Source organism: Danio rerio, chromosome 3, assembly GCF_049306965.1.
Source record: "Danio rerio strain Tuebingen ecotype United States chromosome 3, GRCz12tu, whole genome shotgun sequence".
Lineage (NCBI taxonomy): Eukaryota > Metazoa > Chordata > Actinopteri > Cypriniformes > Danionidae > Danio > Danio rerio.
Genome location: NC_133178.1, coordinates 63,015,268 through 63,031,950, shown reverse-complemented (window position 1 = coordinate 63,031,950; position 16,683 = coordinate 63,015,268). Strand labels below are relative to the sequence as shown.

The 16,683-nt window shown below is 37.2% G+C and overlaps 3 protein-coding genes across 8 annotated transcripts in view; 1 reads left to right on the top strand and 2 right to left on the bottom strand.

Annotated features, from left to right (window-relative positions):
- The window catches only part of LOC141381312 (NACHT, LRR and PYD domains-containing protein 3-like), a 38,646-nt gene extending 29,760 nt beyond the window's left edge, over positions 1–8,886 (bottom strand). For 2 of the 4 annotated variants that reach the window (XM_073945144.1, XM_073945145.1), the window contains exons 1-4: positions 8,780–8,886; positions 5,302–5,638; positions 5,007–5,138; positions 2,784–2,900 (exon numbers count right to left, since the gene is read on the bottom strand). In XM_073945144.1, coding sequence (XP_073801245.1) covers positions 2,784–2,900; positions 5,007–5,138; positions 5,302–5,444 — 392 coding nt within the window. In that variant the 5' untranslated portion in view covers positions 5,445–5,638; positions 8,780–8,886. The remainder of the gene's footprint in view (positions 1–2,783; positions 2,901–5,006; positions 5,139–5,301; positions 5,639–8,779) is intronic. The other 2 variants (XM_073945146.1, XM_073945147.1) reach the window with 1 other exon arrangement.
- radil2a (Ras association and DIL domains 2a) overlaps positions 1–16,683 on the top strand; it is a 156,038-nt gene that overhangs the window by 113,194 nt on the left and 26,161 nt on the right. The gene's annotated exons all lie outside the window — the stretch shown is intronic.
- The window catches only part of LOC141381313 (NACHT, LRR and PYD domains-containing protein 3-like), a 28,155-nt gene continuing 24,071 nt past the window's right edge, over positions 12,600–16,683 (bottom strand). For both annotated transcript variants that reach the window (XM_073945148.1, XM_073945149.1), the window contains exons 8-9: positions 16,250–16,296; positions 12,600–16,152 (exon numbers count right to left, since the gene is read on the bottom strand). In XM_073945148.1, the coding sequence (XP_073801249.1) occupies positions 15,617–16,152; positions 16,250–16,296 (583 nt within the window). In that variant the 3' untranslated portion in view covers positions 12,600–15,616. The remainder of the gene's footprint in view (positions 16,153–16,249; positions 16,297–16,683) is intronic.

The following is a 16,683-nucleotide window of genomic DNA, read 5'->3' as shown; positions in this document are numbered from 1 at the left end:
TCCAAATATCTAAAAATTCCTAAATCAAGAAGAATTTTCTAGACAAGCAAAAAATTGTCTTGTTTTTAGAAATAAAATGCCAATATTAAGTGAGTTTTTCCTTAAAACAAGCAAAATAATCTGCCAATGGGGTAAGCAAAATAATCTTACGTCAAAAGAAAAAACAAGATTATTTTGTTTACCCCATTGGGAGATTATTTTGCTTGTTTTAAGGAAAAACTCACTTAATTTTGGCATATTATTTCTCAAAACAAGACAATATGTTTTGCTTGTCTTGAAAATGCTTCTTGATATAAGAAATTTTAGATATTTAGACTAGAAACAAGACAAAAAATCTAAGCAAGAAAAGCATTTTTTGCAGTGCAGACATTGAGTCTATGAATTGTCTGTTCATCTGCATAACTATTAATTACACATGATTTTATATATTTTATCTTGTTTCTCTTCCCTTCATTGATTTTGATTACTAACAGCATGCAATTAAATGTTTGAAAGAATTTTTAATAAATGTTACATTTTTAAAGGATGTTTAATTATTACCATTAAAACTGGATATTTTGCGTTCTAGATATTATGTTATGGAAACTGGGTATTTGAATTAAGACATTAAAAGTTAGTAAACTATTGCAGCTCAAATGAGCTTTTTTTTTTAATTATAAAGTTTAAGTTTGTTTATTAAATTATTAAGTTTGTTAAGTTTACGTTTATGGCCAGCAACTGTAATGAATAGGATAATGTACGTCTATGTGGTTGTTCTAGCTAAATACAGTCAATTAGACTTTTACAACAGTGTTCTGCTTGTGTCCGACAGCTAACAACCCTGTTACTGTACGTTATGACCCAAAGCGGCAAGAGCATCAAAGTAGCCGGAAGTCATTCATTTTCAATGAGAGTCAGTGGCGATAAGCAGAGAGGAGCAGTGCGGCACATCTTCGTCGGTGTCGGCTTCAAGGAGAGTTAAATTCAAGTCAACTTTATGGTATTGAGCTATGACACGGTTCGGCGGCAAGCAATCTTTATTAAATGAAGAAAAGATTGACGCAGCTTCTTTTACCGCAGTAAATTCAGTTTTTACTGTTGATATTTTGCGCAGGTTAATCAGGAAGTGACGATTTTGTTCACTTTGACTCGTTTGATTGAAACGCAGCTTTATCTGCACATCTTTCATGTAATAATTTAGTTTTGCGCATAAAGTTCTTTGGCATTTTTGGATGGAAACATAGCTGCTGTAAACTTTGATTCCGACCACACATGTTCAGAAGAGTTTGATTATTGCAGTCATCGAATTTCCATTTATTTGCAATGTTTTCTTACAGGAACATACATAAAAAAAATTAATGGTGAATCACTGATGTGCATTTATGTTATTTATTTTTTTTTCTTTAAAAAAGCCTGAATCTCATGTGACAATACAAAACAGCATTGCTTCTTCAGAATATTTCAGACATATGGACACATATTGGATAAGTAGAGGAAATCCAGACTACATGCAACTTGATCTTTCGTAGTTAAATGAATTTGATAAAAAAGTGCGCAGCATTTTCACGCTAGAGAGCATGTTTTATAGTGGAATGTACATGATATGCTGCAACAGACCTTTTAAATACGAGATCAATGTAGCGAATTTTGACACTCTCACTGCCGGACCTGAAGGCAGACAGCGTTGTCGCCAGGGCAGCCAGAGCGACCTTTGGTGCTCTTACTGCCTACGGTGTGAACGCACAGTTAGAATTCTGCTATTAAAAACCCTTTAAAAAAATTTAGGTCATGTCATACTTGTGACAGAATACTTATTTATTTGTTAATTGTGTGCATATATAAATATATATATACATATATATATATGAGATGTTTAAGTTAAGGCGATGCAGTGGCGCATTAGGTAGTGCTGTCGCCTCACAGCAAGAAGGTCGCAGGTTTGAGCCTTGGCTGGGTCAGTTGGCATTTCTGTGTGGAGTTTGCATGTTCTCTCAGCGTTCGCGTGGGTTTCCTCCAGGTGCTCCGCTTTCCCTCACAGTCCAAAGACATGCGGTACAGGTGAATTGAGTAGGCTAAATTGTTCATAGTGTATGTGTGTGAATGAGTGTGTGTGGATGTTTCCCAGAGATGGTTTGCGGCTGGAAGGGCATCCGCTGCGTAAAAACCTGTTGAATAAGTTGGCGGTTCATTCCGCTGTGTCAGACCCTGGACAGTGGGCAGATTTAGCCAGGGGTTAAACCCCTACTCTTGTTCGGAGGACACCCTGGGATTTTTATTGACCACATAGAGTGATGACCTCGGTTTAACATCTCATTCGAAAGACGGCGCTTATTGAGCAGTATAGAGTCCCTGTCACTATACTGGGGCATTAGGACCCACATCGACCGCAGGTTATGTGCCCCCTGCTGGCCTCACCAACACCACTTTCAACAGCAACCTTGCTTTTCCATGTGGTCTTCCATCCAGGTACTGACCGTACTCAGCCATACTTAGCTTCAGTGGGCGACCATGTGAGAGTTGCAGAGAGCTAGCTGCCGTCATCTCTTATGTGGCGCAATTATATTTTTTTACATAGTACTTGGGAATATTTATCATGAAAACAACACCCTGCTCAAGTAGGTTTGTGTCTTTCTGTGTCTGTGTAAACACTAATTTAACAATCTACTAAATGAAAACAGAGCAACAGAGCTTTAGTGGATGACCAGCATTTAATATTTTTGATTATTGGTTATTAGTCATCCACATTATGATTAGTCATCCAAGGATCACTACAGCAGAGAGTAGCGAAACAGCAAGACACTCACCCAGACTTAGAGCTCACAGCAGCTCCATTACTGAGAGCAGGGGGAGTATTCATTGAGTGGCTGCTCTTCATAGACACACAGCTGAATCCTGGAGGTTTTGCTCTCTTTCTCTTCATGCTGACAAAGACAGTGGAATAAAAGACATGTTATACTCATGGCAGGGCTGGACTGGGACAAAAAAAAAACGGTCCTGGCATTTTGGGACAGAGCGGCCCACTACATTCAATCAAAATGCTCTTCATCTGTGCACGCCCTTGAACATGTTAACCAATTCCCATTCTATAAAAGCACTAAAGCCATATAAAGGAAATGATTAGACCCATTTTAAAACATTGACCAATTAAAAACTTAATAATAAAAAAAATTTATTATAATTAATTTACAATCCACACTGGAAGTCCATTTTGTGTGTGCCTGTGTGTTTTGAGTGAGCCTACATTAAATAATGAACATAATAAAAACTGCACACAGTTAATATTGATTAATAAAATGAAGATAAATAATAAAAGCAATGTTTCAGAGCCCCTTATAAAATGATTAACTCAACAATGAAACATTATACATAGATTAAAGATTGCACATAGTCAAGCAAATGAACTTAAACTATTAAAAAATGCAACAAATATGTGTTTGGAGCCGAACTACAAAACTAAATGTAAAAAAAAAATTAAAAATCTTGGTTTAGCTTAAGTTGCACACTAGTTTGGTCATGTAGGATTATAACTATATTCTATAAATATTAATGTAACTATACGCCTACATCATGCTGACGATCTAAAACAAAATGTCACGATATCTCATGCGATTGTCTTCTGACCGAGTGCATCTTAAAAGACCTGAATGACACCCCTCATAGAGCTTGAGAAGCAGACATTCTTTATGATCTATATCAATTATAAAATAAAGACTTGCAGGTTAAGGAAACAGCATAGGAGGAAGTTGCCGCAGGCCTTGGTGCAGATGAAAAGTAAAAAAAAAAAAAAATCATTTTTATATAAACAGATAGGTAACTAGATAGAATAGACAGGAATATATTGATCTGTGCAACAGCAACAAACACAAGAGGCAAATGGTGCAAACCGACGTTGCACACCTACACAGAGCCCAAAATGGGAGTTTGTGATTGGCCCAATGTCAATATAGAAAAGAACTAATGGGCAGCAGCTTATGTCACATGGGCCGGTCTGTCATCTTACTTTCAGAGCGCAGCATCGTCAATTAATTAGGCAGTAAAACACGACAGTCTGCTAACTGTTTTATGGGCCGATCAAATCATAAGAAGATGATCAGCCCGGCCCAAAAAGTACGTCGGCCCAGCCGAAAACTGCCCGGTCTGCCAGATGGCCAGTCTGCCCCTGACTCATGGCAGGTATTATTTGGTACTTTGGTCATTTATTTCACTGATTTGGCAACCGTCAGACATCATCAGGAAAACGGTTTGAATTTCCGCTTGGTAAAAAAACATTAGTGCTCCATTTGGGACGACACTACATACATACACTATGCTGTTGAGTGTGCAAGTGCATAAATACATAGAGCATAGTGCGCCATTTGGGATGCAGCTATTGTTCAGTTAGTACTGAACTAGCTCAGTCTGTCTTCATCCGCTCTCCATAAATAAATACGCACAAAAACTATTCTATAGCCAGCCTGTCCTGTCTGAAAACAAAAGAGCTAGAGGTTTTAATTGTTGTGTGTGTGTGTGTCTATGTAAAATGTGTTTAATTTAATATATCTGTCTCGTATATTTTGAATGGCATTTCTTTTTATTCAGCCATCCTAATAGTTTTTTCAAAAATGGTAATTCGATGTGACCTAAATTGTGTCAAATGTTGTATTGTGGCACTGCTAACATTATTTGTATTGTTTTGTTATGTTTGTGTGATGCACAGTCCTTATTGACCTCATTCTAAAATGCGGAAGTGCGCCTGTTTTCGCGATTGTCTTAGAACTTCCGTTTCAGTCGCCTATGGGAGAAATGACAAGGAATAATGAACGGCAAAAAATGGTCAAACTACTTGCTCTACAAACAAATGTTTGCATGACTGTACAGACCAAGTAGAATAATATAACAAGGAAATGTCAGTTTGCAACATCAAACAGCGAAACGAGCAGTTTTTAATGTTTAAAAATGAATGGAAGTGAATGAGACCGGAAGTCTCGTGCCAAAAAGATTCAAATGGCAGCGCCCGCTCGTCTGCAGAGAATAAGGTCAATACTCACCCAGATCTCACAGTAGATCCATCACTGAGAGCAGGAGGAATATTCATGGAGTGGTTACTCTTCATGGACACACAGCTGAAGTCTGGAGATGTTGCTCTCTGAAGGTCAACAGGAGCCTCATTCATTCTCTTTCTGTAACACACAAGAGCTCATAGTAAATCACTTCTGCAGTTGATCAAAGAAAAACAAATAAAACACTCAAGGGTCAAATGCTGAAATGAAGCAAACACTAATCCCCACAACCATGAGCTCAGATGAGTTCACATAGAGCAAACACTTCCAGCTTGATACTAACCTCAACTTAGAGCTTACAGCAGCTCCATTACTGAATTCAAGAGGAATATTCATTGAGTGGTTGCTCTTCATGGACACACAGCTGAAGTCTGGAGATGCTGATGTCTGAAGGACAGGAGCCTCTTTATCTTCAAACACACTCATTTCACTGTCGGTCTTCAGCTTCTCTCTCTTCAAACACACACTTCTCTGGCTGTTTCTTCAGCTTCTCTCTCTTCAAACACACACTTCACTGGCTGTTTCTTCTGCTTCTCTCTCTTCAAACACTCTCTTCAAACACACACTTCATTGGTTGTTTCTTCTGCTTCTCTTCTCAAACGAGTAGCTTGATTTCAGACCTGCACATGGAAACAGAAACATGCACTGAATTCAACACAATTGAGCAGAATTTTTAAGGCACAACTGCTAATAATGTTAAGCGGTCACAGTCATAATGCGCAGTGTTATGCCTCATTCACACTAGCAGCAGGTTTGTAGATGTGCGTTGCTCTGGGTGGTGATATGGGCATGGGATGATATCCAGTTTCATGGTTTACCATGGTTTTAAAAAGGCAATGTAATGACCACATATTACAAGTAGTTGCGTTTACTTTTCTACATGTCCACAGACATTTTTACCATGCATAGACCACAGACCTCTTGTTGACACTGCTGTGAAATAGGTCCATCACATGTCGTGTCCTTTGAGTACACAAGTTTGTTTTTACAATGGAGTCTTTCATCTTGCGTGTGCATATTGGGAGCGACACATGCGCGTATTCCAGATGCACCTAGTTGAAAACATCTTAACTTCTAAGAATGCCAGTCATGTAACAAGAACTAACCGATCAACTTCATACTTCGTTCGGAATACACACATCTCAGTAATAATTACCTCAGACAAACACAAAACACCCAAACACTGCAGTGCTTTTCATTTTCTCTATAAATGGAACTTGTATCAGAGCTGCAGCAATGATTTGTCAGCTTGTCATCTTCTGAAAAAACAGTTGATGGTCACCGAGCAATGACAAATGACAAAGACTGCGAGTTTAAAGCTCATTGAAAATGCTGAAAGAAGCAATGTGCTTGCGCTTTCCACAGGCTTTTAGATGCCATATGTGACTGACAGGTCTTACAAATTTGCTGGTTCTGCGATACATCAGCCTTTCCGAACCCAAAGTAATCCCACACCACAAATGTGGACTTTTTTGGGGCACCAAGCAGGCCCAGATTAAGAATTCAGAGGCCCCAAGGCACAATGTCTTGAATTAAAAAATAAGAATAATATAATATTTTTTGAATAAAATTTATCTATAATGTATTTCCCACATTCTTTAAATAAATGATATACAGTACATATGTCTAGTCTACAAAGATATAACTTATTTTTAAAGCATTTAAAGCACACTTTGATTAAAAAAAATGCTAATACAACTATAGTGAAAATTAATGGATTTTAATATACTTGTTCTGGTCCACTGAAGCAGTCCTAAAAATGTATATTTAAGGGTATTTTTAATGTATAACTTCTACAAACTTATAATGCATATGATTTAGATATAACACCTCTCCAATTCAGTCTATGAATCTGAGTCCTCCATAATACACTCACAAATTAATGATTCCTTCTTGTTTTCCTCGAGATGAAGAGTAGGCAAAAATGTAGAGGGGAAAAAAAAAGGTGTTCATCAGATGCTGGATTCGAAACCGGATTGGTTTAAATAGCATACTGTAGGAGTAGTATCAGTCGGGACTGGAGCCCTTGAAAAAATAGTGCTGTACATGTTCAAATCGCAATTTCTATACAATTTCAATTAATCACACAGCCCTAGTGGACAGTGCAGTGGGTCACTTTTAGTCCAAAGAAAAGAAAGATCTTTAAATAGAGCTCAAAATTGCGACTGTTTTGGTTGCATATGCCATTGAAATTTTATCTTTGCAACCTCAAAATATACTTGGGGGCATTTGTGCGAATGCATAAAATTGTTGTCATGTGACCAGTTTTCACAGCAAAATGCTCATCACATGAGCATAATTAGAAGGCATTCACGCATTAAGCATCTTTGCACCTAAAAACACCAAACGCAGCACTCAGGAATGGCTTAAAACAGTTGACATGTCAACTTGCTGTGAACTTGCTGCAGTAAACAAATCCCGCAATGCATGCCCCGCCTTCAAGCTCTTCTTATTTGCCCATTGGCTACAACAGAACGTGAATGGATTGGTTAACATCATTCACATGGACATCGGTAATCTAATTATTTGCCTTAATCTGATTATGATAATAATTGGATTAAGGTGTTTACATGAGTTGCTGTTTTAATGTTCCTTTCATGATCCCGTTTTACATGTTTTAGTACATAGTTTGATTAACATCATTACATCACCATTCAATGCTAGTTTTCTCCAGCGGTTCACGCTACCACAGATTGTGTTCGTCATGGCACCGTATGTGATTTTGGGTGCTTTGTTTTTAATTTTGCGACAAATTCAACTGCAGTTCATTTCAGTCACCGTGCGTGCACACAGATTACAATGGATACAAGTTCTCAAGCAATAGGCCACCTCTGACATTTCATTCACTAACTTGTTATTCATGCCCCCGCTGATATAGAAATATTTTTTTATAAATAAACAGTAGAGCAAAAAATATGTTTACATGTTTACATGTGGAAAAATGTGGCTTGGTGTACTTGAATGTTAAAAATGTGTTTTCCCACTTCAATACAAGGTTACTTCTCAAATAAATTATCACGGCAGATTAATTTGAGTTCAAGTTATTTAATTAGGTTGCTTAAAAAGACTAAATGATGCTTGTAAAAATGACTTGACATAATCCTTTTAAGTAGTTCAATCACTGAAAAACGCCCTTGTTTGACGATTAACTTGTCAGATGCTCTACTATATGACCATGAATCCACAGTTATAGAGCACACATATAGAGTAAGTAAATTAATGCTGTGAAGAATCTCGGCGCTGATTATACTATATTTAACTTACAGTCAGCCTATGAGTAGACCATGTGCGGCAAATGGGCCTATATATTAGGCCTTATAACCAAACTACAACGCCAGTTTTGAAAATATGACATATTGTGTAAATCCTCAAGCATTTGTAATGAAGTAAAAGTAAATAATATGCAATAAATCATGGCCAACAATTTACACGTTTATTAATATTATTTTAATGTAAAAACAATTCTCAGCGCAAAAACTAGGCCTTTATCAACATTAAACACGATTAATAGTGCGTTTTAAAGTTGTTTATCAGGTTACACATCATGCGTTACGTGTGTATAAAATGAAAAAGTAGTTTAAACTGACAATAAAAAAGTTTAAATGCATGACGGTCAAATTCAGTGTTTTCTCTGGTCAGTGTTTCTGTTCCTTCTCGTCGCGTTCAGGTATGAAAAAAACCGCTTTAACATGTTTGAGTTCAGCGTCACAGAGGCAAAAGGACCACACTAAAAGGGCACTGAAACATTTTAACAAACTTACCGTAAAAAGCGATAATTATTTAGAAAATTGATTTCAAATTGTTCGTGGCCATCGCCCCTTCATCTGATATGCTTTCGCTTTCATTCCTGAGCATCTTCATCTTCTTTAGGTTTTGGCGGGGTTGCGAAGCAGCTTTCAGGTGCATACCGCCACCTATATGATGGAGTGTGAAAAGAATGCATCTAGTTTCCAACCTATTTGCTATATCCTGTCTATTTGTTTCACTGCACTTGGCCCATCTTTTAAAACACTGTTTATTGTCAATTCAGATAAACCCATTCTTAATAGCTCTTCTCTTAAATATTCTCTTTGCCTTTCATATGTACTAAGGGAGAGCGGGACACAAAGACTTTTTGGTTTTGGCCAAATAATGAACACAGTAATGAGGTTAGACAAACCATATATATATATATATATATATATATATATATATATATATATATATATATATATATATATATATATATATATATATATATATATATATATATATATATTTATTTATTTCTTTATTTCTTTATTAATTTATTTATTTATTTATTTATTTATTTATTTATTTATTTATTTTTACCAATAACACACAAACCTTTCCTACAACCATGGTTTCTGTGCAGTATTGCCAAAAGTTCCAGAAGTAAAATGTGACTATGTACCCGGGGCAAGTTGTAACAGACATGGGGTTAGTTATAGCACATGCTTACAAAGGCAGATTTCACAGTTAATTTAATTTCAGTTTACTTTAAATAGTATATTTCCTCAGTAATTGGCTCATTTCTTTTTTATTCTACATAGCACAGCATGTTTTGTATTTATTTGTTTATTGGATAAACACATTTGCATATATTGGCATTATTATCCATTTATCCATTATTATACAATGCATTTATTTGTATTGTTTGCCATAAAATATTTTTTCTATTAAAAACATTGTTTTTTATTTTAAAGTTCTCAACATTAAATTCTAAATTAAAAGATTATTGTGTTAGTTTAGTTGGTGTCCAACAGTGTGTGGCTTAAATGTAACACCCTGTTACACCTAACCCTGCTGTGTCAGGTTTTCCTCAAAACTGGTTAGCAGTGGGTTTCTTACATCTTTTAAAATGGTTTCATCTTTTAGCCGGGAAGATGGTGATTACAGCAATATAAGATTTCACTAACATACTTTCACAGAATGTTTTAAATAAAAAAAATATCGCCTATAATAAAAATATTTTAATGCTGCAAAAATGGTTTCTCCTGTGTTTCTCATCCAAGTTTCACTGAACTCTTTTATTAATTGGCAGGAAGATGTCTGCAGACACTGTGGGGAAAACCTCGGAAGCATGCCATGCTTAACCCTGAGCAAATACCTTAAAACTCTTTGTTACATTTAACCCTGCGTTACTTTGTGCCCCGCTCTCCCCTACAGCAAAACAATACATGTTCTACCGTTTCCCCTACTAAACATGAATCACATAAACCTGTATTGTGTTTGCCAATAATATGTAATGTATAATTGAGATGACCTGTTTGTAAATGTGTTAGTATGACTTCTTCTTTTCTGCAGATGTTATGGCTGACCTCACTTTTCTTTACAGTTTTTTGTACTTTTTGATAATGCTGCCCTGATTGACAAGAATCCCAACATTTCTGCCATTTCTTATTGCATGCTTGTGAAATCAGGTGTTTCCCTTCTGTACTACTGAATGTAATGTTTAAATTTGGTTCATTCATTTCTAATGATTCTTTAGCCAGTTTATCCGCTTCTTTGTTTCCTTGTATTCCCACATGTGCTGCAACCCAGATGAAACTACTTGTTATAGAGTGCAGAAACTATGACGTCATCTTGTAGGCTAATCAGCTGCTAGCATAAAACTGGTTCCCTCTATAAAATCCCTATTGGATTTTCTCATGGGCTTTGCGAAGATTACAAATAATAAACTCTGTTTTCAAACACTGCTCATTACACTTACATGTTTTGTCCGGCCAGATAATCCTCACAACAATCCTTTTAGATCTTAAATGCAAACGCAAGAACTGAAAAAACATTAGGCTATAAATGGACTACAGAGCCTTCAAGGCGCTAGCCTGTGACGTCAGCACCACCCTGCTGACATCTTACCTGTGCAAGAGCCCAAATGAAATGTACAGATTTGCTCATCATTTTAATATAATATGTCATACAGAGTACGGTATTAAGAATATCCATCCTAAATGATGACCTTCCAGATCTATAACTTTCAAGTGATGAAAAACTATCAGATGCAATTACTGCACTACTCACATTTTTCTCCTTGATCCACCGCAGGGCAATCAATACCGCTTGTAACTCTGTTGTGTACACTGCAATGTTATTAGTTATTCTTTTCTTAAGATGAGAATCATTGACTGGGATATATACTGCTGCACCTGCATTACCTGTTTGAGGATCCTTGGATCCATCAGTAAATAAAAATATTGATTTTTTGTAATGTTTCCTTAAATAATTCTGCACTATACTTTTGTTGGGAGATTATTATTGTTGTATTTTAATCCCTTTTGTATGCTGAGGTCAACCTTTGGTAATGGAAAAAAACATGGTGGTATATATGGAATTGCTGGAATTGGGACTGACTTACATTATTGCACTTGGTCTAATCCTATTACTCTGTTTTTTGCCTCAGGTATCCATCTGAAACTTGTGAAATTGGTTTTCTCTTGCTCCCAACATTCTAATAACGTACTCTTAGTCGAATGTAATTCATTTTGTCCTTGAATATCAACCCAATACGGGATCATTTATTTAATTCTTCTCATGGGCATTAAGGGCATTTCTCCCATTTCGGCCTGCATAGATGACACTGAAGTTCTAAATGATCCACTACAGATTCTAAGGGCATGAGTCTGCAATACATCTAGTTTCTTGAGGTTTAAATCTGCTGCCGACAAGTAAGCCATACACCCATTATCAAGGACAGACCTCATGAGGGCCCAGTATATATTTTGCAATGATGATCTACTCACTCCCCACTCCTGCCCTGACAGGCAACGAAGTACATTAATAAGCTTTTTACCTTTGTCTATGATTTTATTCAGATGATTCTTCCTTGTCAGCTTTTCATCGAACCAAACCCCAAGAAACCTTACAGTTTTTACTTGCTCTAGTGGTTGCCAATACAGTTTTAAGGAGAGTGATATGGTTTTATGCCGTCTTAAGAAACAGATGACCTGAGTTTTTGCAACAGATGATTTGAATCGCCATTTAATTGGCCATTGTCCACCTTGAATATTGCATTCTGTACTTTCTTTTGAACAAATGACACATTCCGGCCTCTAATCCATAATGCTCTATCATTATATAACGATTTTCTTATATTTTGTTTAACCTGGGAAACAATGTCATTTATCATTATATTGAATAATAATGGGCTGCGCACACTACCTTGAGGAGTTCCATTCTCCACAGTATATTCATTTGAGTATTCCTTTCCTACCCTTTCTTCTGAATAAGAAATCCATGTCCCAATTATGTTTTAACAGAGACTACTAAATATTTTAACTTCCCTCCAGAGCATACTGTATGCCTTTTCTATCAAAAGTAAGCCCAATATTGATTCAGGATTTTAAAAAGTTTCAATTCAGCGTTTAATTTTACAGCGACTGTGACTGTCTCTTGTACAAGTGAATGCGCTGCGCATATGCAAGTGTGCACGTGCTAATGGCGCATATGTGTAAACAGAGATGCGCATAAGTCCAAATCTACATGTGTTGAAAGACAGTTTGGGCTACGTATCGGATTTATGGGATATGTCGGCCCGACAATATTTAATTAGATTTTTTTGTTTTGTTTTGTTTTATGCCTCGCCCAGCATATAAAATTCCATATAAACACATTTAGATCATTTACTCTAATCTTCACTATTGAACTGTGAAAAGACTTTCAACCAGCTCAACAAAACATGTTTCCGAAGACAATCACTGCACCTTTAATTAATTGCACATTTAGCAAAATGCTCTGAAACTGAAAATGACTAAAAGGCTAATCTGATGTAAACACATTTCATCAAATTATTTTACAAGCTGTTTTGGCATGAAGTCAAAACTGTGATGACAAAGACTCAGATTAGGCTATGGCAGAACAAAACAGTATAATAAAGTTGTACTGAAACAAGCAATAGAAGGTTGTTTAGGATGTGCATCATTTGCGTCTTACTTTTAAGCTATAGCAGTTCTTTATCACATTGAAATCGAGAATTCATTCATTCATCGATTTTCTTTTTGGCTTAGTCCCTTTACTAATCTGGGGTCACCACAGCAGAATGAACCGCCAACTTATCCAGCACATGTTTTACATAGCGGATGCCCTTCCAGCTGCAACCCATCACTGGAAAACATCCATTCACACTCATACACTACGGACAATTTAGCCTATACCCAATTCACCTGTACCGCATGTCTTTGGACTTGTGCGGGAAGCTGGAACACTCGGAGGAAACCAACACGAACACTGGGAGAACATGCAAACTCCACACAGAAACACCAACTGACCCAGCCAGGACTCAAACCAGCAACCTTCTTGCTGTGTGGCGACAGTGCTTACCACTATGGCAGATGCGATTGAGAAGTGATGACATGTCATATTTAAATAAAACTACAATACAGCCAGTGTTTTGTATGTAATGGAGTTAGGTTGGGTTTTAGGTTAATTTGCAAAAGATTCAAAGTAAATCGGCACACTGCCACTTCAGCTCTCAAAGACATTTTTTAATGTCAATATCACAACGTTTCGACCGACATGGTCTTCATCAGGTAAAGCATTGCAAATGGAAGTACTCCAGAAACAGTCAAACAGCTCTACACAGCACCTGCAGTCAATTATCACAATCAGCTAACAAGCCGATAAACAGGAACATTTTCATACAATAATATACATCTAACAATATGAAAAACATACCATTACAAACAAACATTTAAAATACAAATACAAATTCTCACTATAGACTTCCTCGGAGACAATATTCTATAGGCTAAATAGATATAGCGCATCACACCTGCACAAAAACACATCAATCAAACACAAGGCCAGTAGACCTAGGGGCAAAAAACATTAATGTACATATTTAATATACAACAATTCATTCATTCATTTTCTTGTAAGCTTAGTCCCTTTATTAATCCGTGGTCGCCACAACGGAATGAATCGCCGACTCATCCAGCAAGTCCCCACGCAGCGGATGCCCTTCCAGCTGCAACCCATCTCTGGGAAAAGTATACAACAATATAGAATGCAAATACACTTACAGAAAGGATTTTAAATCAAAATCCAAATTTAAACCTCTCGGAGATCAAGTGTTTAGTGTGTAAATGTAAAACGCAAAGTTTTTCTGGATGTGCGCACATTTCTGTTTATTAGGTTAATTTGACCATTGCCATGGAGTGCCGGTAAGGACACAGAGCCTTGAACCCCATTTAAACTTCTTTAATGTCCATCACACTTGAATAGGTACACAGTCTTTTACTTGGGTGTGTGTGTGTGTGTGTGGTCTAAACAAAAGCATGAAAATATACATTAATAAGTAAATTTAGAAATTAAGACTAACAGTAACAAGTTGAAATGTTTATACACAACACTAAACTACAATATACATGTATAACTAACATCCATAAGTAAAGCAGAACTTAAATGCTGTATAAACTGTATAAAGTTATACAGAAAGAATAATTCCCACTATTAACAAACTTTTAACTTTTAATTAGACGGAAATATAGCAAAAAGCATGGATGAACTAGGCGATCTATGTATTCTCACTTGAAGCAATTATGTTTGCATAAAAGATCGCTAATACTAGCCGCGGCAGTCCGCGATTCTGTACGAGCTCGCACATAAATCAATAATCTTAATACAATAGTGTAATGATGAAACAGTAGTAACAGTTATGTAAATCAGTGGTTCTCAAAGTGGGGGTCGGGACCCCCCGAGGGGTCGCGGGGCAATGAAGGGGGGGGTCGCCTGGTGATTTCCAAAAATCTATTTATTGTTATTAAACCATAAGAATTAACATATTTTATCCATAACTATACAGAAAATAAAAATAGCCGTTTATAGTTACTATATACTATATAGTTACTATAGTAGCTTATAGTTACTAGTTGTATTGAATTGCGACCCCTGGGGTAATTACATTATATTAAAGGCAGCAATAGCGTCAGATGCATTTTGATTTTATAACATCAGGTTATACTTTCTGGCACATTTTAAGCAATGACACAAATTTAATTGGTGTGTCTGCATCATTGCATGCAAGGTTTCTGTATTTATAACCACCTCAGAGGATATTGGGGGTCGTGAGTCACTAGCATTGTTATTTTGGGGGTCGCGGGCTGAAAAGTTTGGGAACCCCTGATGTAAATGATGCATAAACACTTAGTTCTCATCATTGACGCACACAAAACTGACTGGCATTAGGCGGAAAGCAAAGCATGCATCTTTCTCTCTGTCTGAACAGAATGCAGCTTCAGTCAATAGACTCAATGTACCGCAGACCTGAGCTACGTTTTGATTGGCTGCCTGTGCTCGTGATTGGCGCATGATCAAGTGCCTCTTTAGGAGTCTGCTTGCGATGTCATAGCATGCATGTGTGAGGTGTCTAGCTATGGGCTTTGCCCACCGACCTCTTTTACAGTATTGTAAAACTACATTGCAAATCTGTCTACTGACAGGTCTGACACCGGTATCACAAAAGGGTGGTGAATTACGAGGGCATTGCTGATGGTCCTTATTTCTCAAAAAGCTTTTAAATTATACAGAGTGAGTTTTTTTTTCTTGTGAAGGTTGGGTTTAGGGTTAGAGTTGTGTGTGTGTTTGTGTGTATGTGTGTGTTATTTAATGTGACACAGAGACACTGAAGAGCCTGAATTAACATAAAATCCAGCGTGGAGTGTGTCGGTGAATGTGGTGTTGAATGTGTGTAAGCGTGTGAGTTTGTGTGTGTCAGAGACGCTGTAGAAGGACAGAGAGCCGCTCGACTCGTCCACAAACACTCCTACTGTCCTGCTGGAGTCTGGAGGAGCTGCCATGTCTGTGTCTTTATTATTGTGACGAGCAGAGAGTGAACGATCAGAGCACTGAAGACTCCAGGACTGATCATTATATCCAAACACACAATCAGCACCCCCTCCTTTCCTCTTGTTTCCTTTATAACACACTGCAATTGCAGCTACATCTCCTCTCCATTGAGTCTCCCAGTAACAGCGTCCAGTCAGACTCTCTTTACTCACAACCTGACGAACATCAAATCTGTCTGGATGATCAGGATAAGGCTGTCTCTCCTCCACACTCATCACCTTTCTGTTCTCCTCAGACAGAACGAGGTGTGTGTCTGCTGTGTTTGGATCCAGTGTGAGTTCACAGGCGTCTGAACACAAGAACACACACATTACAACATTTACAACACGACTACACACTCTACAACTCTATGTGTGTGTGTGTGCGTGTGTGTGTGTGTGACTTACATTTCTGTGGTCCTGATTTAACCCTGAGCTCTCCTCCATGATCCACACTGAAATACACACACACACACACACACACACACACACACACACACAGAAAAACAACGTCATCAGATGTTAATCTTACGTTAGATTTTTTATTTTGTGATGTCAGGTGACCAAAATTCAATGTCTAGCCAGCGTTCAAGGACAACAATATTTTGATGCCCAATAATGAAGTCAAATGACGTTGATTATTGGTTAATTTTAGGTTGTTAGACAGTGATACAAATCCAACGTTGAGACATTCTAAACCAACATCATATTGGCATCAAATACTGACATTTATTCGTCAGGTATGGCAACCAAAATCCAACGCCAGATAGATGTCACAGTGATAACGTCCACACAACGTCAAGCTGTAATTTCATAAGACGCTGATATTTGGTTGGTTTTAG